This window comes from Lutjanus erythropterus, chromosome 23, assembly GCF_056507025.1.
Source record: "Lutjanus erythropterus isolate fLutEry1 chromosome 23, fLutEry1.hap2, whole genome shotgun sequence".
Classification (NCBI taxonomy): domain Eukaryota; kingdom Metazoa; phylum Chordata; class Actinopteri; order Lutjaniformes; family Lutjanidae; genus Lutjanus; species Lutjanus erythropterus.
The window spans coordinates 25796370-25813674 of NC_139339.1; the positions used below are offsets into that span (position 1 = coordinate 25796370).

Here is a 17305-nt window from a genome sequence, read left to right on the forward strand (position 1 = left end):
TGCATTTGAACAAAAACACACATTAAAGGCATTAAAAAAAACAAAAGACACAAATCAGTCTTTTCATACATCTAATCCCTAATGCAGCACTTCTAAATGGAAAATAATTTATCAAATGTTATTTCATTAATTAATATCACATAATTACTGTCTCCAGAGCTCACAAAAATATTATGCAGGGTTTACAACTCTTCTTGATTAAGCCCCAACACCACAAAAACAAGAAATGGTCCCCAAACCATTTTGAACATAACAGTTTTCCTCTTAATATATGAATAGCCTTTTCTAATGGAAGCCTTAAGAGCATGTGGCTTGCTCATTGTATAATACTGAGTCTATTAGTCTCTCTCCAAAACTGTGCAATCAGTCTTTTGGCATGTAGACAATCAAACCTCTATCATTATTAATAATTCCCTTAGTCCCTTAAAATAGTCTTCTCCATGATGCAACTGTAAAAAACTGTATAAAAACTTCTCCACCAATTCCAGTTTGACAATGTCCCCTTCACTGATGTACATCTGAAGCATAAATCTACTGTTTCTACTGTGTTACATTGATTTCATTTTACTGGCGTGTCATATGTTCACATGTATGAGCTGATTCCCAGTCTTCCACTGTTATCACTTACTCTGTTTATAATCACTCCTGTAAGGACCTTGAAAACAACACATTATAAAACTGTATTAACCTTTACTTCTTTCTTAGCAACAATTTTTTCAAGAATAGATTTTGGGGGGAAAATTGGGACCTTTAATTCTACTGTAATATAATTCCTGGGTTGAAGACATTTGATCTGTGTGTGGGAAACACTGTCACTATTAGAACAAAAACAAAGAACAGTTCCAACTTCAGTTAGTTTTCCTAGAAAAGTTATTTAAGAGACTTCACAAATATACTTTCACTTTTATATAGAATTTGGCCTAAGAGTTCAAATTAAATGCTTTGCACAAGTCAAATAAAATATTATTATAGTTGATATTTATTGGCTTTACTCTGATACAATATAGATATATAGCTGAATACAGCTGAAAAGGCCAATATCTGCTGATAATTTATCAGCCCCAAGTATTTATTGTGCATCCCTAAATAAAAGTTTCCTACTTATGTCATACAGTCTTTGGCGGAGGCTGAAGATGACTACCCAAGGACTCAAGTAATGAGACAGAAGTTGGACAGTCTGTAGATTCAGTTATGTGATGTTTTTCAGAGTGAAACAACAAGAGGACGCAGAGGGTTTATTACCCGAGTTTGGTGGAACCAGCTGAAATCTGTCTGATCTGAGGTGTCCCTGCTGGTATTGGACCCAGCCACATCTCTGGAGTGGTACTGACATGACGACAGTGTAAGATGTTTATATGTCCACTGGTCCAAACAGTCACCACTACCTGACTTCTCTTTTAGAAATCACCATATTCTACACATATTGAACCCACAACTAGTGAAGCAAACCTCTGACAATAAGAGAAACTTTGATGTTACCAACCTAAATCCAGCAGGGGTCTTGGACACTCAGGTCCGATACTGTGGTGTCCAAAGTCTTCTCTGTAACCCTGAAGCACTGAAAATCCAGACATCATTAAGTCCTGTCATAGGACTGCTACATTCACATAGTTCATGCACATAATGTATCATCTCACACTGGATGGCCAAAATGAAGACATAACTTTTGTTATGACAACTTGGCACTGAACAAGACAAAAATGTCTATGTTCTAACAAACTTACATTAACCAAGACAGAAAGGTCATTGTTTATGACAACTGACATTAACCAAGATGACATAAATAGTCATAAACCACACTGTACATTGATTGTCAAGAAAAATTTAAGCCAATGTTAGAAATGTCACAACAAATCAACTGCATTGAGGCAAATAAACTATCTGAGCACAAGGTTCCAATGTGAGAAAAACACAAAAAGAGTTTTGGCTGATAGATCTTACTGTTAGTCAGCCGGCTCTTTTGTTTCAGCTCATATGAAAACACATTTTGTGCTGTCTGAAGCAAGATAATGACAGTGAGGTGCCAATAACAGGTTGATTTATAGCGGAGACTCTCCTCTGCGGGGGCAGCAGTGCGTTTGACAGCTCTGAGGAAAGTTATGTTGGAAACCGTTTGCAGACAGTCTTCTGCTGCTTCATTTCGGTCTGCTTAAACTCAGTTTAGAATTGTTGTTCAACGTAATTGGGCATGTGCTATTTGCTACGCCATTATTTATTCAACAAATGGGTTACTACACAAACTCTTTATGGACCAAACAGAAAGAAAACACCTCAAGTGAGTGAAAAACCTTTTCAGTGATATTATGAGTTTTATGGAATTTTAGTTTTAGGAGAGCTCAATATCTGGGAGGAGGTAGTTTGTAGCAAAAAAAAAAACCTGCAAGTTATTGGTGCTAATACTGTAATAGTGACAAAAAAAGACAATGAAAATGATGTTAACTGAATTATTTATATTTTATATATTAATCTTCAACTACACCTTTGTGATTGTGACAACCCTACTGACCTGTGATGTTCTTGAAAATGCTGACTGGGATTTAGCATCTTACCTTCTGACAGCAGTAAGATATTCAGTACTGCATGTTATAATAATGTTTCCCCTGCCATTATTTTTGGGTGGCGGCCCATCCCAAATACGGGACCTCCTGCCCCTTCGGAAAGAGAAAATATTTTACACAGAAATTATTCATAATCAGACGTTTTTAGTCAGAGACATGTTTTTAAGTTTTATTCTGAAAGTACTGCGTTTGTTTACACCTCTTGTTGCTCCGTGTCTGCATTTGTAGCAGAGCAGAGGTCAGATGATGTGTTGTCAGACTAATGTAGCGCAATAATTTGACTCTTTCTCAGTTCATGATGTTGCTGTCTCTCTGTCTTGTCTTTTTTTACACAATCACACAGAGAGTACAATGATCAGTCCTTTAATGCTTTTAGTTAATGGTGCTGTCACTGACAAGTCACATATTTGCATTAAAGAGCTGAAAACTGGTGTTGATTTTGATGTTTTTATATTTTTATATTACCTTGTGAATTGCCAAAATGTTAATAAAAAGATTTATAAAAAAAAAAAAAAAAAAGAGCTGAAAACTGACTGATGACTCTTGTCTTTCCAAGCCATGTAGTGGTCAAATCTCCTCTCATTTTTTTTTCCATCTCCTCGCATTTTTGGTCTGTCTGTTGTTTGTCAACATTTTCTGTTTGCATACTTCTCTTTTTTTGGATAAATTTCATCATGTTAGAAAATGTTTTTTGCAGCAGCTGTCATCTTCTTTTTAGATTTTGTTTGTTTCATTTTGTGTGGGTTGCTTTTTAAGAAATAGAGGACATCCTTGTCATCGCAAGAACCCATTTTGTCAGTCGAGTGAACATGACTTGGTTTTTAAATAATAAATGCAATTTTGGCACTCAGGCTGTAAAAACAGTCATTATTAGCATCATCTAATCTTTAGACAGTTTTCAGAAATCAAAGTATTGACACAGTTTTATAGGTGTAAAAGCCTCTCAAACAGTATAAATTTGTTAAGAGGCATGAAAACCTTCCAGGTTGGTCTTTTCATTATTTATCCATCATACAGGAATGAATCGTATGTTGTGTAACATGTGTACTTACATACGCAGAATCAATACGTGAACCATGTTCCATCTGAAATCAAAAGCCAACAACATGCCAGCAGTCAGTGTATCAGTCTAACAGCTGTGTGTGCACTGACCCTGTCCTGGAGGGGGGGGGCGGTGGTGCAGGTCCACTCCCCAGGCGTCAGCGATGTGCTGCAGCAGCAGGCTGCTGATGCATCGATGCGCCGCTGCATCCCAGTGGACGCCGTCTGGCATGCGGTGCTGCAGACTGAGGCGGAAGTGGAAATGCAGGTCCAGGACATCCAACCCATAGGCGTCCGCCAGCTGACTGCTATAGAAGTTGGCCTCGATGATGTCATGGCTCAGCGTGGAGCTCAAGTGGCTCACCTGTTGTGATTTAATGATGGTAGCAGGTGATTCATCCTATACCCAATTCATGAAAAATGTTTACATTTGCTGGTTTAAACAAGGCATTTTGTAGTATTTCTGATAAAAAGAACTTACAGTTATAGTTCATCAAAAGTTTCAGTCTTGACAATCAGCAGGAGAGACATAAAGACCTTATTTTAAAGAGTAGAAGTGCATTTCCATTCGCCAGTATCTATGTGCATTTTCAATTTGCATTATAAAAAAAACAATGCAGATTTTCCTGAAATTTAAATTAAAAAGTCAAAATATCTGAAAAAAAGACCTAGGCTGGAAAGTTGTAAGTTGTAAAAATGTATCATTGAAGTAAAATACAACAAAGTGAATGGAAACAGACTTAGTGATTAAATGACGATGTACATTAAGCATGTGACTTAATGTCACTCAAATCTCTACTGGACAGATGACAACATCAGATCTCTGTGGAGGGACACAATACATCTCTGTGGAGGGACACAATACACAATACAGGAAACAAACAGAAATGTTTGTTTTTCACTATTTAAAGTTTGACTGCTATCTTGATAAATAAACTCCAGTAATATTCACATAACAGTAGTGGATGGAAACGTGTATCAATTAGCATTTTCTTTTGCCCATTTTCTGGAAATATGGTTAAAATCTGCACTTAATTTGGATGCAAACCTGGCCAATGGATGGTGTGTTCTGCTGAGCATAAAATTTGACATTTTCAGTGTTTAAAATATTAATAATATAACTGTGTATTTCATGCCCCAAGTGATCAGCTTACTACATTTTACAATTAGAAAAAGTACAAGTACACTGACCAAATAAAAAGCAAATAACAAAACCACAGAAGTAACTATCTTCTATTTTAATGTGTGGTGGTGGTGAGGAGGTTAAGCCAACTGGTGACTGCAGTTCAGTCTGCAAGGAGCTCCCACAACTGTTTGAAATTCATCCGTCAATCTTGTTGTAAGACTGTTGGCCAGTCCTGCAGGATGACTCACATCAAACTCATCTTATCTTCATTAAACTGGCTTTCCATCAAGTTCACAATTCATTTCAAGGTTCTTGTTTTCACATAGAGAGCTCTGCATGGTCAGACGTGGACATGACTTTCCTAGTCCATTATATCACCAATAGGACACTTAGGTCCTCTGTACAGGGCTTACTACACTCTTGACAGAAAACAAAATGTGATTGTGCTTTTAAAGTTGTTGCTCCAATGCTGGGACACACTGTCTATAGACATAGTGGATGTTCTGCACAGGGCAGGAGGTTCATGAGGCAATAGGGACTGTGCCCCTCAGTTTGGCCTTATGCCCCTCAAAAAATTATCTGCCCTGCAGCTACAGTGGCCTTGATGTCCCTCCCATACTGCAAGAGCTGATTTTGTTGTTTTCTCCTCTGCCTCTTTCCTGTTGATACAGTTTGTGGACACCAGTGTCTTTTGCTGAGATTTATTGGAAAACATCAAGTGAAACGCTGTGGACATAACCGGTGGTGGGTTTGATTTCAAGCTTGGTATGAACCACTGGAAAACCACTGGGATATTTATGACAATAGTTTGACACAAATTGATGTGCCAATGCTGCAAGGCTGTGACTGAGTGAACTTCTGAGAAGAGACTCCAAAACAGTTTGATAAATCAGTAAACAAATCAGATAAAAAAAAAACTCAAACATATACAATATACAATACAATATATGCCATCAGACGCCAAGGAAACGTGACAATCACACTTCAGCTGTAGTGTCTTTTTTTTAAAATTTCTATTCCAGACCAGGATATCTGTTGAAATTTGCCTGTTTCACACTAGAAATCAAATTAATGCTGAATGTTCACCGAATGAGTGAGCGTGTGTTTATGAGTCATAAGAAGTCATTAATAATCTTGTAGAAGTTGTAGATGCTTATGATGATGTTAATGGGATCTGGCAGTCACTGAGCTCAAACTCCAGAGTGCATTATTTCAGAGCAGTGGGCTTTTGTTTCAGGATCACAGGCTGAACTTTACATTGACAGTCTATTAACAGTTATAAACAGCTGATCAACCTACAGTGAAGGACTGACTGTCTCTATGGCTCCAACTTGTTATTTGGTATGCAGTGCTCATTTTTGAGCACACTTTAAGCACTGTTTGTATATGTATGATATGCTGACTTAGCTGACCCAGTGGCCTAACAAGTATTATAGCCTAATGTTTCTAACATTAATGTGGTGGTTTCCAATCTTTTTCTGGCATGACCTAGGGCTGGGCAATGCACTGATGTTATATTGTACTGTGATATGAGACTAGATGTAGTGATAGACTGGATACTGTTATATCTTTATATAGCAGTGGCCTAAGAGTTGTCTTTTCCTGGTTTTAAAGTGATACCATTTACTGAACTTAACGGACTGTTCTATTGTTTGTCTTTACCCACTTAGTCATTATATCCATAATTATTTATCAAGAATGTCATTGTGTGAATATTTTGTGAAAACACCAACAATCCTCCCTACAATATTGTCACTACATCAATATAGAGGTATTTGGTCAAACATATTGTCATATTTGTCTATATTTCCCAGCAATTAAACTAACTTATTTTATCACCTTTGCAACTTCTAACCTTTGGGGTACACAATATGTCAGTCACAACTTACATGATTAATAATTATAGATATGACCAAAGATAACATACCAATATGACCAATATGAAACTTGACTATTGTGATTGAGGCTTTTCAGCTATATCGTCCAGGTCTAGTGTGCCTCCCTTCAGAAAACCAAAAAAGTTCATACACATACCCCAACCCCGATTATCGATCATTAACAATAATCGGGGAAGAAGCTGAAAAAAAAAAAATTTAAGTTGAATTTTAGTGAAGTAAGGATTAGCAACCTCTTTTTTATTTCCCTACAAAAATGATATTCACTTAATTTTGTTTCACTGTGTATTTCTTCCCTGGTCATCCATGTCCCCGCTGCAGTGGCTCTGCACCCTCCAGCTTAGGGACCACTGCATTAATGTTAACAAACATCAGTCAATGTCAGTCCCCCCAACTCCCAGTCCTCATCTTCAAATGTTTCCAGTGACTCTGATCAGTCCAGAGCCAAAGAACAAATACTGGTAATTTACAAATACAATTAATTATTTTGTGAAATAAACAGCTTTTTTTTATTACATTGATAGTTATACTTTGTAAAAAAAATCATCTTAACCTTGAGGTTAAATTCATAATTTCTGTGGTTTGAAAATCATTGTCGTATTTGATGCTCTGGCTTTTGGCCTTCGTGCCCTCAAAAAGTTGACCACCAAGGTCCAAGTGGCCCCGTCCCTGAGATGATGAAATTCCAGGCCTGGTTCTGTGGTCTCTGTTGAGGCTTTTAAAAAGCAGCAGGAAATGTATTCATTCACACTGGCCTGAGTCTTGGCTGATGCTGTTTAATATTTGTCATTTTGTCTTTGTTTGAGGTCCTTTGCTGTCTATGTTTTGTTTCTTTCTTTGTACTGTTTTGATTTAATTTTTAACATTTTTACTCTTGATGCACTTTGTGCTCTGTCAAAGGTGTCATTTGAAATAAAATTTACTTGATTTACTTACAACATAAACTGTGAAAAAGTGAAAGGGTATGACTACTTTCTGAATGCACTATACGCATTTACATCAAAATCCTCATGATAGGCACTTGAAACGTGAGACCCAACAAAGAACATGGCATTCCAGCAGCTCGCAGGCTCCAAGTATTTTAACTGAAATTAACCCTGGCATAGAAGCAGGGTGCTAAAGCAGTTTAACGATGTGCCTTCTGCACAATGTTAAAATAATTGACTGACTCACTGAAACCACAGCTTCTGTCTAAGAAGTACTGCAGTAAGGTGTTATATCAGCCTTACTTTGGTTTCCTGAGAAGAAGGGCAAAGATTGTGATTTGTACGTATACGGTCAACATACAAAATAATGAAGTATAAGAAAAGCTTCACAACTCCATTTGGCAGCCAAAAACTCATTAATTCTGTCAAGGCCAGTGTCCAGTGTTATCTTTACAGATAAGAAACTTAATACCTCAAACTCCACAGCTCTGACAAAGTTGCTCAAGTCTATCAGAGAGATCAAAGGTCAAAGTCAATGTGAGAACGTGACAGAATGGTAGGAATCTTCTAAGAAGCCAATCTCTCTCTATGTTTTGTCTCTGCAGCTCTTTTGATTCCACAGTGCCAATATGCAGCTGCTCGCATCCCTGATGAAGGTGCTTATAAGTGAAATCAGCTGGTGTAGTGTTTGGTCGGAATGAAAACCTGTGGGCCCACAGCAGAGACACACTCACCTCAGGCACCAAGAATCCACCCTTGATCTTCTTGCCAAGCGGCATGGCCAGGTTCCACAGGATGAGAGTGTCGTGGCAAACAATGGTTCTAATCTGGCCAAAGAACTTGTGGAGGTTCTCTTTATACTGTTCAAGACACCCCTGGCCGTACCTGAAATAAACAAACATTTAGAAAAAACATGCTTAGGCTTGGCATTACTTGAAATATATTTCTATTAGTTAACATCCTATTTATTTGTTCCAAATTTGGTTGTTCAGTGTTATGCAGTCCTTATTCCTGTTAACTCTACAGTGAACTTACAGTATGTTACTGAAGTAGACAACCATGTGCCGTGTTTGTGACATGTGGATTATTTTGGATTTAACTGATGTGTATTCCCTAAATTGTCTTGTAATGGACTGCTGTGTTCTGTAGAGTCTCCTATTTCTTAATGAGAAAATAATCAACCGATTATAATTGAAAATAAATTGAAAACAATCACTAGTTGCAGCCCTACTTATAACTAATGGTATGCAGTGAGACATAAATGATGCTGCATGCCACATGCCTGTTATATACAGTACATATATCATTTACAGACAATTGATTTGACTGAGGCTGTAAAACACAGAACTGTTTTCTTTGTTAGTCAACTCAAACCATCAGGTTTCATTCATTTTTTGCAGGCTACAATTCAGAAGATGTACAATGTGTGATGAAAGTGCATTCCGAGTTTTCAGAAGAGATTATAGAGATAACCAGAGTTGGGGAAACTTCTTTGAAACCAGAGCTTTGCAACCTCCCAATTAATTCACACTGGAAGAAGTTGAACCACAGCAAAGCTACCCTCAGGAGAAAGTAGAAACTAGTTTGGTTAACTAAAGCTACTGAGAAAAAGAAGCTCAAAGTAGTGTTGTCAAAAGCACTGAAATGTCGATAAATAGCCATTGTGTACTATTTTTTCCACAGTATTGATGCTCTCAGCTGCACTTACTTCATTCAAACATGGAATTGACACACCCCCCCACACACACCCCCCCCACACACACACACAGACACCTACTCACAGTGCTGTCTTCTTCTATTTCTTCTTCATCTCATTTGGTCAGGCTGAATATCTGCTCTCATGTTATAGCCTTGTTATATATATCTTTTAATACGAATCTAAAAATTCATGCCCTCAGTGTTGAGTCAGGTTTTCCCCGTGGTATCGAAAATGGTATCAAATATAGATATTTTTCAAGGTATTGTACTGAAATGAGAAATTCCAGTAGTGTGAAAGCACTAGTTCAAACTACTTCATACAAAAATGATCAAATTGACAAACTGCACTTGAGATACAACATTACACAAAGTGTAATACAAAATGTCAGATTCCATCAAAATTATATGAAGTATTAAAATGTCATAAGTTCAGGTCCCAGGGTGATCAAGTCCTCACCTTTTCTAAAACCATGCATTGCGCATACAACTGGTCAAATGCTGCTTGCAGCTATATTTTGTGATTCTGTTTTGTATTTTCAATTTCATAGCATAAGAGAAGTTCTCCAGTTTTATAGCCTAGTGTCACCTTCTGCCTTTTGGGAAGGTGTTTGTTCAGTGTTTGTACAGTGTAATATAGGCCTGTGCAGTATACTGTTTCGTACCGAAAACCGTTCTTTATTTTCATTATGATATTAATTTTTCATATACCGCTATACCAGTAAATAGCCCAAACAACGTCTGGAACGTGCATGGTGGTTAAGTGTTTCAGCGGGGACCCATTTCACTGTTACACACCCACACTACAGTGTACTTGCTTGAGCGTGTGCACTAGGGATGTTCCTGGTGACTAATTTCCCTGTCCTTGTTAAACGCAAAATTAAATTTAGACTAGTCTAACACTAAGAAAATACTCAGAAAGCAGTTAAAATTTAGCAGAATTTATTTATCTATAATGTTAAACACTGTCCGAAAAACAGTGTGTGTATTAAGAGCCATTTGAAGCCATTAGTCACAGTCTACAATCGCCAAATCATACTTTAAATGCCGCTGAAATGTGCGCTACTTTGCACTGTGCAATACAAGCCTTACACATTAATGTACAAAACATGACAACAACTCAATAAACGCTTCACCTTTTCAGACTGAAGAGGGTCACAGTGTCTGCAGGTAAAGGAACCAGAGCTAACGTTAGCTGCCAGCCTGACACACAGTGTGGCTAACGTTAGCAGTGCTAGCAGCAGCAGCAGTTTATGTCTGTGTCTGTGCTTAATGTGGTCACGTTTCTCCAGTCGAGTGAATATATATCAGCTTATTCTGTCACAGTCTACATTCATCTGTCCGACTTTGCTGATATAACATCCGGTGTTGCCACGGTGATCGGTTCATATGCGCTGGGCGAGAGGGGCTGCAGTCTGACAGTGCTGCAGCCTCGACTAATGGCGGGCGGCTACATAAAATCTTAGAGGCAACAGATAACTGGCATCATGCATGGATTAAATATTGATAAATATTTAAAACATTTTATTTTTAAAAATTTTAAATGACTAGTATTTCAGGTGCTGACTAGCGTGGGTGGGGATGTTTAATCGTATAGTCATCCCTGCCATGTCATGGTAACCATACTTTAACCTGTGTCTGGACATGAAAAAAAAACATGATACAGTCCTTATGACAGTAAAATGGGCTATTTAAAGACAATCAACTCCAGTAATTCTGTTCACAGAAGAAGAAAATGTGGGTAAGAACACTGTTGCATGAAAAAAAAAAAATACCGTCAAATACCGTGAAACTGATATGATTTAAAAAAAAAACAACTTTATTTCTATCATTAAAATAATATACCAAAGTTAGAAGTATGCAGAATGCCATCTTGGTCCCCATAAAAGGACTTTGTCTTTGACACTTGCACTGCTGTCTGCGCAAAGTAAATAAAAAGGAATATATCGTTCTGCACATGGGGTTTTTTTTTCCCCACTGTACTGAACTCACACTGAACCCTGACTTCTGTGTACTGTTTCATCCCCAGAGAACAACACTGCTGAGAGTGACTGTGAGTAAAGCAGCTGGGCCTGATATCATCACTGGACGGCTTCTACTCTGTGGCACTCAGCACATCAAAGACAACATTCAGGCCAGCTTAGACCCTCACCTGTTTGCATTCTAGGGCTGCAACTAACAATTATTTTCACTATTGATTAATCTGTCAATTATTTTCTCAATTAATCAACTGGTTGTTTGGTCCATTAAATGTCTGAAAATTGTGATAAATGTCAATCACTGTTTCCCAAGATGATGTTGTCAAATGTCTCATATTGCCCATAACCACAAGATATTCAATTTACTGTCAAAGAGGAGTAAAGAAACCAGAAAGTATTCATATTTAAGAAGATAAAAAATCAGTTGACATTAATCTATTACCAAAACACTTCAAATAGTTTGATTATTTGATTAATCTTTGCAGTTTCATTGCATTCAGAACCAACAGATCCACAGAGGAGGCCATCTCCACTGCCCACCACTCAGTTTTCACTGACCTCGAGGAGAACAACACCTACATCAGAATGCTGTTGGTTGATTTCAGCCCAACATCCAACACAAACTCTCCCATAAAGCTGACTGGCAAACTGAACACTCTGGGGCTGAGTACCACACAGCTGGATACTGGACTTCCTCACAAACACAGATTTTGGTCAACACCAGAGCCCCACGGGCCTCTGTGCTCAGCCCCCTCCTGTTCACCTTGCACAACCATGACTGCAGCTCCCAACACGGAGAGGTTTGCAGACGTCACCACCATTGGGCCAATTTCAAACAACAATGACGCTTCATATCGGGAGGAAATCAACGATCTTGCAGAGTGGCGCACAGAAAACAACCTACTGCTCAACAACAGCAAAACCAAGAAACTGATTATTGATTCTCAGAGAAATGAGGCAAAGATTCACACCTTTGTCTACATCAGTGGAACTGAGGTGGAGCACGTTAAAAGCTATAGGTTCCTGGGAATCAACATCACAGAGAACCTGTCATGGACATCACACACCCTGGTAAAGACAGCTCAGAAATGAAAGCAAATTTCCCATGCCAAGTTCTTGTTAACTTTTACAGATAAGCCATTGAAAGCATCCTGACTGGAAACATAATTTGGCCTGGGCTGTGCACGACCCAGGACCAGACAGCTCTGCAGCAGGTGCCCAGAACATTGTTGCCAAGCATCAGTAATATCAGAGAAGTGAGGCGTTTGCACAGAGCCCAAAGGATTCTAAAAGACAATACCCAGCCCAGCCACAGCCTGTTCACCCTGCTGCCGTTTGGCAAGCAAGACAGAAGTATTCGTCAATGCACCACCAGACTTCCCATAAACCTCCGCTCTATTACTTACAAATCAAATACATATTACCATATGTAAAAACATACATATTGTTAGTTATCTCTGTCTCCACAGGTCATTCGTACTGCATCTACAGAGATATTCATCTGTGCAGTTAAGTTTGTTTCCGCAGCCATCTGCTACTTCTGCAGTCCAACCAGAGTAGCTGCAGTGACTTCTAGGTCACAGGTCAGAGGTCAAATGAATGAAGATGCCAGGAAGCATAATTAACTAAATCAAAAGCACTCACAGTGTCACCAGCTGCTTCTCTTCACTGGCCACTGACAAGCGGAGTCATCATATCATCATACTCAGCGTAAGGACTGCGTTCGACTTATTTACCAGTGGAGGAGGGGGGTGGGTCATCTAGAGTGTGACTTTGATTCTTTTGTTGTTGTTTTTTTTTACTGTAAGAAAGGGGCTATATTGCGATTTAAATCTAAATTTCAGAAAACTGTCATAGTATAAAGAACACACACCAGATGCATACAATCACTGTTTACTTTTTTATGCAATCAGGACAGTGAAGACAGATAACACTGCTATCTAATCTTGGTATGTATCACAATATCACGATGCAGTGTTTTTGAGAGTTAATACAGTATTGCAAAACATAATATTGCAATACTCAAGAGGATCAACAAGAGTATCAATATTTTCTTACGCCCTTAATAATGAACCTGACTTTTATTGCTCTTCTCATGTCTCCATTTTTCGCCTCCTTGCTCCTCCTTTCTCCAGCCCATGACCTGGAAACTGATCTCAGCGTGCCATACTGAAGGATGTCTTACTTCCTAAAATGCATCTAGAGGGGAGTGGTGGCTTGCTGGAGGAGGTATGAAGGAGGTGAATCCTTTGCATGAATCTTTTTGGCACGTGTGACAAAAATAAGAAGTGTGACACAGCTGGAATATAAAAATCATGGAGGTAGCAGCCTTTTGTATACAGAAACACAATGAAAAGCAGAGGTGTGGAGCACACCTCTGACGCGTGCATACGCTTTAATTGTGGCTCGTTTCAGGTCATTTAACCTGTTCCTATGTGGTAAGGCTATACACATTAGTCAACTATATCTGAGCACACAATCAAATGTTGGACTGATTTTATGAACAATATGAAATTGTCAGTTGCAGCCCTACATACACCTATCATAAGATGATCAAACCTTCTGAATGTAGTCTACACACAATTTAACTGTTATAATGTGTGTGTGAGAATCGGAAAAATATATATTTGGCACAGACAAAGATTGACATGAGTGTGTTCATGGTTAAATCATTCAACCATATGTCATTGTATAGTAGCCTACTTTCCATACACACATCTCAAGTGCCTCACACAATAAAATATATGAAAGTTATATAGGTGTGTGTGTTAAAGAAAAAATAATGCATGATCTCCATGCATTCTTGTCACATTATGCCACCTTGTGAATTTAACAAAGTATCTCAATTGTCATGAACGCTGTTCTGCTCATCTGACAGATCATACAATACAGAGGTCAATAATGAAACAATGGACAACTGATGCAGCTGTGCCAGATGTTATATTTAATTGATGTTGCTTATGATGACAGCTCAGAAGCGATGATCTCTCATTTGTTAAATGCCTGTTGCAATGACTCCGCTCTCCTCGTGTCTCTTCCTTGCCTCTTCTGCTTGCTGGGACTAAGATGCGAGGAGAGGATGCGAGTTCTTCACCCCCCTCATCAAGGAAAAAAGCAAACTACCAGCTCAACTAATTGTGTCATCTCCTGCATAAAGTCTCTATAACAATTCCAGCACTGAAACAGAAATAAGACACTAACTTCAGTCACTGCAACAAGCAAACAGCATGGAGGGAGTGAGAGTTACTAGACATACATTCACCTGCAACTCAACAGGATTTACAGTACAGGAATTAAGGGTGCAACAGATTACAGTTGTGCAGTGTCACGTACAGATTGCCCTCCACAGTACACATGTGATCAGCGGACTACATGTAACCATCATGGTTTAAAACATAGTTTTACTGCTGATACTTTTATATGAGTAACAATGCCCGAAATCTGAAAGCAGAGTTGCAGTTAAAAGGCAGGACAGATGTGTGCTGCGTTTTTCTCTGCAGAGACACTCTGTGTGGCAGCGGAGTCTAAAAAAAGGAAGAGCGACTAATTTAAAAGCCGTCACATCACCTCGATTGAAAATCCCAGCTATGACTTCGGGCATTTTCACTGGTGTAACTGGGAAACTGGGCATGCTGTCGTCATGGAAACAGATCATAAGATTGTGGTATTTGTTGAAACTTTGATAATATCTGCTGTCTGAACTTCTACACAACTCCTCTGTCTTCACCGGTGCAGCCCTGTTTGCCTGTATGTGACACTGTGTGTCTGTGTTGATTGGCTATTACTCATAAATTCTAACCAATCTGTACTGTACAGTGTATAATTACCTATGTACTAGTATGTATGTATATTACGTATGTATAATATGGTATAGGGTTAGTACACTGTATTGCATTATTATAGTGTAATTTTTTATCTCACACACATGCATGACTATGGTGATGACTACAGACAGAGATTAATGCATTATTTTTTTTAATTATTATTATTTAATCCTATCTTACCTTTTTTTATTTTTTGCTGATTCAAAAAATAATCCAACCCGTGACTCAAAATTGTGATATGTTCCAAACTGTGAATTTTGTGACAGGAACACTCGAAGTCAATATCACCACCTCTAATATGAAGAAAAACAAAGCTTAAAAACAACCAACAGGAGCCATGGCGTCACATATAGCAAACACAGGAAGACTTTATAAGCCTAAATTAAATATACGATAGTATCACCTTATGCAACTGATTTTTTCCTGGCTTTGTGTGAAATCATCCACAATGTCCTCAGAGTGTGATGTACCAGTCAGTTTGCTCTCCACTGCCACAAGAGAAAGTGCCTTGGGGCATTTTTGCATCATCTTAGTCTTTGGTTCATTCTTAAGCCAGGACAAGTGTCATACCAAAAAGTGATCATTTACCAAAAACTGATTGTACTGCTCAGTTTATATATAGTTACTGTACATCAATGGCTGCTTTCAAATGGATCAAACAGTCAAAACTTGTAAATGCACATAAGTTTATGTCTGTGGTGATAACAGAGGTATGGCTTTGTGAAAATTGAATGTTTTTCTAACCTTTTCTGCTCTACCTCTTCATTTCTTGGATTGCAAACTCCGCTCTCTCTCTTTTGATTTCACTTAATTATGTCCCACTTGACTGCTGATATCACAGGGATGGACAGACTGACCTGCAGGGATGGGGACATGTTACGTTTGGTGCTACCTCCTTCATCTGCCGTACAGTATAGGTATGTGATAAAAACACATTCTATACATTCTGATGTTCTGCTCTGGCATTTGATAGATAGTTCAATATTTCCTCCTCTTAAGCAGAGGAGGAAGAATTTTCTGCAGCAGAAATGTGTATCAGGACAGGGACACAACAGGATGGAGCTGCTACTTGATTTTTCTCCGGTGGTGGCTGCTTGAGAGGTTCCATTCAGCGTACATGTACTCTGTACATAATTAATCACACACTCATCTTCCTCTCACTCCGACTGAGCCCGAACAAGGCTCAACTTTAATGAAATTCATACCAAACAAATGATTGGAGGACCAGGATATGTAGCGGCAGGCAGGCGTTCCAGCGAGCGAGAACAAAAATCTAGTTCCATCACGGTAACTTATGAATCACACCTCTCAAGAGATCACTCTCATTTTCAATGCAGACACTGTATAGGAGATCATTTTCAGTCTGCAGAGTGAAGTTTGTGTGGAGGCTGAAGCAGTCAGACAGTGACAGCTCCTGATGTTCTGCTGTTTTAAGACCTTGTCAGGAGCGATAGAAGATATGGAATGAACAGTCACAAACTCCATTAAATTATTCTGCAAATCAGCACATTAACACTGCTATGCCTGTTGATGGTACATACCTGGGAGCACAGACGTTTTTCAGAATGATTTTGCAAAAAGTGATTTATGAATCAAAATAATACCATTAGAAAGCAGCTAATACAGGATCTCAAGCTGTCCAGATAATTTGGACCAGATCACCATCAACCTAAGTTGTGCCTCTACACCAACGTACAAGGGGATTTTTTGCAAGTAAACGAACATAACAGCCACAGGGTTGTGCTTGTGTGTGCGAAGCAGCAGATGTCCAGTCAGAGCGGTGCAGGCAGAGGCAGCAGGAGAAAGGAAACAGGGGAAAGTTACAGTGGCAGCTCCCTGATGCCAAAAATGAAACATATGTGCGTCCTAATGAGGTGTATCGATATGATAGTGCTGCATTGATTTTTTTTCCAATTCATGTTCAGCTTTGTACCAATACAAGCTGTCTGAATCGATGCACTCGTGTCTCACACATTAAAGCCTGAGTATATCTAATTATGAATGGGTGGGTAGGAATAAGTGCATTTATATGCACAATCATACTTGCATATATGTATATGAATTTACCTTTTGGTCTAAATTGCATTCTTTGATATAACGAAACACTTAAACACTTGAGATACAACAGAAATCTCTTTATGTTAGGTATATTTTTAATTATTAGGTTTAGTTTTTTCCTCTCTCCTAATAAGATGTTTTGTTTTGTGTATTGTTATTCTACTTCTGTATTTGTACGTAGCCCTCTGACCTTCTGTAATAAA

At 38.6% G+C, this 17305-nt stretch overlaps 1 protein-coding gene across 1 annotated transcript in view; it reads right to left on the reverse strand.

Annotated features, from left to right (window-relative positions):
- LOC146306257 (PC-esterase domain-containing protein 1A-like) overlaps positions 1-17305 on the reverse strand; it is a 36604-nt gene that overhangs the window by 15531 nt on the left and 3768 nt on the right. Inside the window, exons 4-7 of the mRNA XM_084712997.1 lie at positions 8281-8431; positions 3711-3963; positions 1484-1558; positions 1243-1326 (exon numbers count right to left, since the gene is read on the reverse strand). Coding sequence (XP_084569123.1) covers positions 1243-1326; positions 1484-1558; positions 3711-3963; positions 8281-8431 — 563 coding nt within the window. The remainder of the gene's footprint in view (positions 1-1242; positions 1327-1483; positions 1559-3710; positions 3964-8280; positions 8432-17305) is intronic.